This window comes from Humulus lupulus, chromosome 1 (assembly GCF_963169125.1).
Source record: "Humulus lupulus chromosome 1, drHumLupu1.1, whole genome shotgun sequence".
NCBI classification, from domain to species: domain Eukaryota; kingdom Viridiplantae; phylum Streptophyta; class Magnoliopsida; order Rosales; family Cannabaceae; genus Humulus; species Humulus lupulus.
This window is the reverse complement of record NC_084793.1, coordinates 192,633,950-192,641,672: the sequence shown is the minus strand read 5'-3', so window position 1 is coordinate 192,641,672 and position 7,723 is coordinate 192,633,950. Positions and strand designations below refer to the sequence as shown.

Genomic DNA, 7,723 nt, shown 5'->3' with positions numbered 1-7,723 from the left:
TGGGATGAAGCACCTATGGCAAATAAGTTTTTCTTTGAAGCTTTGGATAAGACCATAAGAGATATTCTAAGAACAAAGTTTGAAAATAGCTCTAACAAACCTTTTGGAGGACTTACAATAGTATGTGGTGGTGATTTCTAACAAATATTACCAGTTGTCCCAAAAGGTACAAGAGCTGATATTGTTGATGCTTCTCTTAACTCATCATATTTGAGCTCAACCAAAATATATGAGCTCAACCAAAATATGAGGCTATATAATGGAAGCTTGACTGGTTTTGAGGCTGCTAAAATAGCTTCTTTTGACAAATGGATGTTGCAGATTGCAGATGGTTTATTATATGATTAAATTGATAGACAATTAATTAAGCTTCCTTCTAATATTGCCATAAATCCATCTCAAGATCCAATGAAATCCATAGTTGAAGTTATCTACCCATCACTTTTACAAAAGTACAACGATCCTGCATATTTGACAGAAAGAGCAATACTAACACCAAAAAATGAAATGGTCTATGAACTAAATGAGATGATTATGAATATTATACCAGGTGAAGGGAGAACATATTTTAGCTCAGACAGTATATGCAAAGCAAGTGTAAAGACAAATGATGAAGATCTTTTGTATCCAGCTGAATTTTTGCATGGTTTGAAATTTAATGGCATCCCTAATCATGAGATGCGACTTAAGGAAGGTGCTCCTGTAATGCTCATTAGAAATCTAAATCAAATAGAAGGCCTATGCAATGGAACAAGATTGATTATCAGGCATCTTGGTAAATGGTCCATTAGAGTTGACATCATTTATGGAACAAATATTGGTGATAATGTCACAATTCCAAGAATTATCATGTCTCCCAATGAATCAAAATGGCCATTCAAGTTTAATAGACGACAACTTCCCTTGGCACCATGTTTTGCCATGACAATCAACAAAAGCCAAGGACAATCTCTTAAACATGTTGGCTTGTACCTCCCTAAGCAAGTATTCACCCACGGTCAATTATATGTTGTTGTGCCCCAAGTTGCCACAAGAGAAGGATTGATCATAGTAAATGCATATGATGAGGTGGGAGACCCAACCTTAATAAAAAATATTGTTTACAAAGAAGTATTTCAAAATACTCACTCATAAAAAAATGATTTATTCTAGAAAATGATATAATAAAACTATTTGTACATAGTTCAATTCTATCTTTAACAATATATATATATATATATATTGAAGCTACATGTGTTTATATTATTGTAAATTACAATATCAACTTCATTACACAAACATAGTAGTAAAAAAAATATGAGTATTAACTAATTTCAATATTATTCCTTATCTTATTTGTTTCACAACTCATCTAATCAAAATAATACTAAATATGATTTTTTTTTCCCAAATAGTGAATTACATTAAGTCTTTTATTTATTTACTAAATATAATATTCATTGTTAATCTAAAATAAATCAACAAATATATATATATATATATGATTCTCAAACATCAAAAGGTCATGATTCATATTATGTTACTCATTTAGTGAAAATATTAACAACTCCTTAAGTTATAAATTCTACAAAAAATAAAAAACTTAAAATTTTTACAAAAAAAATCAAAATCTTATTTTTCAAAAAATAATTGTAATACTAATTATTATAAACACCGCACGAGCATGGTTATATTGCCTAGCTTTATAATAAAACTAGACTTAAAAATAAACATGTTGGTAAAATATTCATTCCCAATTTTTTTATGGTTTTTAAATTAAAAATCTGGACAAAGGTTAATTGTTTGGGTCTAATGCCCTAAAATCAATATCAGATTTTTTTTTTTAAATGAAAGTTAAATTAAAATACAACCCTTTTGCAAATAAAATGAACTAAATGGATTTTATGATTCCTTAACCTTGAAAATAATACAACCCTTTTGCAAATAAAATAAACCTAATGGATTTTATGATTCCCTTGAAAATAGTTTTTAAATAGAAAATTTTTCTTTCGAAGACCAATTAAAACCATAGTATGATTTCTAAATCACAAATTTTAAGATAAATTATACAGGGTTAATTTTTAAGGTGATTTTTAAGGCACCTAAAATAAAGTTTCTTTCTAATAGCAAGTTAAATTTAATTTAATAAAAAAGGAGTTAAGGATAAGTAATAATGGTGGATATGGATATATATTATGGGACCTAAGGTTAATGATTTAAGGTTAAATATATTAAGGGTAAGCATGATTAAGTAAACTTGTAAGGTTAGGACAATTTATTAGAACAATGTACATAACCTGGTTTTCTTTAAGAAACATATTATGACAAGAGAAAATTTAAATGCCCAAAAATAGTTAAAGGTCTAAGGAATTTCCATAACTAATAATGCAAGTCTGTTTATTGAAAACAACAAGGCTAAAAAGGACCGGTGTTAAACTGCCATAAACGGGAAAATCCGTTAATGCGAGTTTACTTACGAGGTAAGTTTAATCTTTTCTTTTTGGTTTCAACAGACATACACTTTATGCTTGTTTGTTAGAAGATAAGCACATATATACACAATGTTGTGGAATATCTAATCAAGAGAGGTTATCCTAGCGGATACTAGATGTGACTGGGTTCAAACTATGCTTTTACTTATAAGGCCCACATGCCTATATGAATTCAAACAGAATGTGTTTATCAGCAAAGCTGAAAAGCCTATGTTGATGTGAATTATAATTATTTACTGCCAGAGTTGATGAGCCTGCGCAGATATGGATTTGAAATATATTATCGAAAGAGTCGAGGGTACACGATGTTGTAGAAAATATAAGCAAGAGAAGTTATGCCAACAGATGCTAGTTGTGACAGGGCTCCAACTAAGCTTTTACTTACAAGGCCTGCGTGCCTATATGAATGCCAACTGAATGTGTATACCGGCAGAGCTGATAAGCATATGCTAATGTGAATTATAAATTTATTTCGGCAGAGTCGATGAGCCTGAGTAGATGTGAATTTGAAATATTTTATCAGTAGAGGCGAGGGCCTACGCGAATATTATTTGAGGATTTTTCCAAATGCGGTGTATGATATCAGCTGTGCTTTGTCTTTAACCGCTAGAGGGGTACTGGGTGCCCTGTTATTGTGAATTTGGTATCGGTTCCTTTTAGGCAATCTCGTCTGCCCAATGTTCACCACAAAGAGTGACATTGAAGAATTTCATTAGATTGGTGCATTTACACTTGCACCCATGGAATAAATTAGATTAGTTGTTTAGAACTCATTAGTTGCAGTAAGTATAAATGTGTGGATATAGTTAGTAGCTCATTCTATAATCTATGTAGATGTAAGGTACAAGAGTAAGAAACTCATATTTGCTTATGGATTTTATAATTGTTATAGTATTATTGTATCATGATCTGATCTCTTATCAAGTTGTTTTTGTACTGTAAGAATCGTTGGAGCAGTGAGCATTGGAGTTTGCTCTATTCGGTATACATATGGCCCAACCGTAGAGAGTCATCTAATTTGTTATAAACTCATGGCTGGCTCTAAAAATATTTTGGCACTACTACACAAGTTGTCATTTAGGTCACTTTTTGAGGGATATGAAATGCTTTTGACGGCACTAGTCATAAAATTTGGGGATTGTGAAAAGTGCCCTTTTCATGTCTCGCAAAGTGAGACATGAAAAATATGCACATATTTTAATAAATTTTCTTTTTATAATTAATTTTATTTAATATTTAGTTGAGTAATAATAAAATTAATTTTAATATTTAATAATTAATTAAAAATTAATAGTTAATAATATTAATTGTTAAATATTAATATTATTAATTAAGGCAAATTCTAACATCCCTCACAGGATTTAGTCCTTGAGAGGTGGGTCCTAGCTTCAGGCCATGTGTCATATTAAGAGAGATTGAGCAATACTTTGGTAGCAGGCTCTAATCGGTTATGGAAACCGGTTGACTAAAAGTCTTTGATGTAGCTTTAAAATGTGAGGGCATATGTGTCATTTTATGTCCAAAAATGTGTTTTGTTGAGGGTTGTATGGTAAATCTATTATGAAGTTTGATATATTTACAATAGTAGTTACGTAAACATATGTCTAAGGCTACATAATTTAAATCTTGTGTTTGCGTAACGCAAAACAAGAAGAATGTAATAAAAATTTATATATATTATAATTGTTTTGTGTATGAGTTTTGTATTAATTTTTTTTTTGGACAAGTTTTTTTTGTCAGTCTTATTTTTTAATTTTGAGAAGATTGAATTACCATTAATTAGGTTGGAAAATATAATATAGTGTAGAGCCATATAAATTGCGTATTTTAATTATTTTAAGTGTTCTTTTTATAAAATAAAAAAATTGTAGATGGTAGAATGTTTAGTATCAGTTATTGTAGATGATAGAATGTTTAACATCAATTATTTTTATTAATGTATTTAACAATAAAATTAATTAGATGTTTTTTTAACATAAAAATTAATAAATGAGAAAATGATTATCATTAATATTTTTTATTTGTAAAATTAAATATTTATAAATTTAAAACCATTTAAACTAGTTTTACTATTTTTAATTATTACCATTATATATGTATATAATTTAATAGATTTTAAAATTAATCAGTAAAGCAAATAAGATTAATAAAAAAACAAATTACTTGCCCTCCACCCAAAGAAAAAAAATGACAAATGAGTTAAACTTATTTAGGACATGATTGGTTCGCGAGTATAAAATTGTATTTATAAAAATGTGATTATGAATTAAAAATCTTAATTTAATATGTGAAAGCCTGTTTATTAAAATATGATTGATTGCATTGTGTGTTAATTTTTTTACAAAACATGTGATTGGTTGATCAAAATTTCAAACGATTTTCATTTATTAGAAATTTTGTTAATCAATTTTCATTAAGATTAATTTTCTAATTTAACTACAAATTTTAGTTAATTAAATTCTTTAATGATAAATTAAATTAAATTCATATTTTTTAATAATAATCTCATAAATAGTTGTATTAATAATATAAAACTGTATTAAAAAATTTATATGAGTGAAAATATCCAAAATAAAAAACTAACAAGTATTAGGTTGATATGGGTCAGTTGGGCATTTTACTAACTTTTGAACAGTAAATGATCATCTAACCATCCATTATGATTAAAAGAGAATCCAACGGTTGACATCAAATGAGAGATTTGGTCCTTCAATTTGAAGTGATGGATTGAATAAATGCCCATTAATTAATTATATTGTTTAAAAATATAGTGTTGAATTTATAGAAAAAAAAAATGTGAATTGTTTGTTTGAAAATGACGTGAAACTTTTTGTATGAAATTTTGTCATACTTTTTGTTTGAAAATGTGAATGGGGACATGAAATTTGATTTTAAATGACATTTCACATCAAATATATATATATATTAATGAGATTTCACCTCTCTCGCGAAAAATTAGACTCAATACTATTACAACTTAGTCCCTTAGGCTTTGTTTCTCATTCTGTTGTGTATATTTTTCTGTTTTACTTATTGTTTCAGTTCTGTTTCAGTCTGTTTGTTTTTCTTGTTCTGTTTCTTGATTTCTCCTCTCTATAAATACCTTAGCTGGTTCCTTTCTAATCTTACAGTTTTTCACTCAGATAATAAAGCTTTGGTTTTCATTTCTCTTACTTTCAATCCTTCGTATTATGGTATCAGAGAGGGACCCTTGGTGTTCCCTAACTTAGTTCTATCCTGCTCTTCGTGCTTCCCCCTCCTCCGTCGTAGCAGCGTTCATCCTCTCGGCTCCAGCGTTTGTCGACGAGCTTGTTCTTCCGTTTTTCCCTTGGTTCTCCTTCCTCCTCCTTGTTTCGTTTTCTTTTCTTGCGATGTCTGATTCTTCCAAGACCGGTGGCAACGATTTATCTCCGTCGACTACAACTCCAACTGGTGTTACTGGAGACGATAACCCTCCTGCCATCCAGAACTCATATACGGCAAAATACTCCATTGACGATCCTTCGGACCCGTACTACCTTCACCATGCCGATAACCCAGGCAATGTGCTCGTTTCTAAGCTTCTCACAGGTCAGGACAATTATACCTCCTAGAGTAGAGCCATGATGCTGTCAATTTTAGTCAAGAATAAACTTGGCTTTCTAGACGGGTCCATATCTAAACCCTCTTCTTCTGATTTACTATTATACAATGCCTGGCTTAGAAATAACAATATGGTTATTTCTTGGATTCTGAATTCGGTCTCTAAAGATATCTCTGCTAGTATCTTGTATGATGAAAGTGCAGCTGAAATCTGGAATGACTTAAAGGTCAGATTCCAACAACGAAATGGTCCTCATATTTTCAATTTGAGGAAAGAACTGATCAACCTAAAACAAGATTTACAATCTGTTAGTATATACTATACTAAACTCAAAACTCTTTGGGAAGAGTTATCCACTTACAAGCCATCTTGTACCTGTAATAGTTGTACATGTGGGGGAGTTAAAGCTCTTCAAGATCATTACAACATGGAGTATATAATGTCCTTCTTGATGGGTCTTCAAGACTCCTACTCACACGTTCGGGGCAACATTCTGGTCATGGACCCCTTACCATCTTTAAGTAGGGTTTTTAATCTTGTCTCCCAAGAAGAAAACCAACGTGGCCAAGTGCACACTCCCTCTCCTACGGAACCTGTTACAAACCCTCCTATGGCATTTGCTTTTTCCAACTCTTGGGCTAACAATCAGAAACAAGATTCTAATGCTCCTCGGTCATATACTCCTCGCAAGAATCGCCCTTTTTGCACTCATTACAATATCCATGGACACACCATTGACAAATGCTACAAGATTCACGGCTACCCTCCGGGCTATAACAAACCTCGGCCTCAACACAAATCTACTGCAACAAACCAACTCAATACCAATGATGTTGCTGCTCCTGCTCAAACCGGTTACACCAGCACTACTTTCTTACCTCAACTCAATGCTACTCAATATCAACAACTTCTTAATCTCCTTGCTACTTCACAAACCGATATAAAACCTTCTAACACTACTACTTCAATAGATACATCAGGTATTATCTTGTCTTCTTCTCATACTTTTCAAAATGCTAATGACAATTCTTGGATAATAGACTCTGGTGCCACTAGGCACATTTGCTCTAACATAAATATGTTTACTTCTCTCAGTCCCATACCTCCTATTAAACTTATTCTCCCAAACAACTCTCATTTGTTTGTTCATCACTGTGGTAATATAAATTTACATATCAATCTTGTTTTAATTGATGTTCTTTATGTGCCTCATTTTAGATACAACATCATATCCGTAAGTGCCTTGACTTTCTCTCAACAAATATCTGTTATTTTTACTCACAATGAATTCACTTTACAGGACATTCAAACCAGGAAAACGATTGGCAAGGGTAACACCCGACAAGGGCTGTATACTTACGATATGACCCTTCAACAGTCTACCATAAACTCTGTTAGTGCTGAAATATGGCACAATCGATTAGGCCATCTTTCCTCTAAATGTCTTGATTTACTTAGTAATGTTTTGCAGTGTAATTCTCATCTTTTACACAAAAACTCTACTTGTTACATTTGTCCCAAAGCAAAACAGAGAAAGTTACCTTTTCCTAATAACAATACATTTGCTTCTCAATTATTTGATATTGTGCATTGTGATATATGGGGACCTCACCATATTCCTTCTCATTTCGGATATAGATTTTTCCTCACTTTAGTTGATGATAAATCT

The 7,723-nt window shown here is 31.2% G+C and overlaps 1 protein-coding gene across 1 annotated transcript; it reads left to right on the top strand.

Moving 5' to 3' along the window:
* Positions 1–408: 408 nt before the first annotated feature.
* LOC133825814 (uncharacterized) lies at positions 409–5,570 on the top strand. The gene is made up of 2 exons (XM_062258711.1): positions 409–1,068; positions 5,514–5,570. Exons 1-2 carry the CDS (start codon positions 409–411, stop codon positions 5,568–5,570), a joined length of 717 nt encoding a protein of 238 aa, XP_062114695.1.
* Positions 5,571–7,723: the final 2,153 nt, after the last annotated feature.

Bases quoted from the DNA above. Each gene is read 5' to 3' on its own strand.
- LOC133825814 (XM_062258711.1), top strand. From the start codon at position 409: ATGAAATCCATAGTTGAAGTTATCTACCCATCACTTTTACAAAAGTAC. The intron at 1,069-5,513 runs GTGGGAGACCCA...TTATTGTTTCAG, and splicing joins TAGTAAATGCATATGATGAG to TTCTGTTTCAGTCTGTTTGT.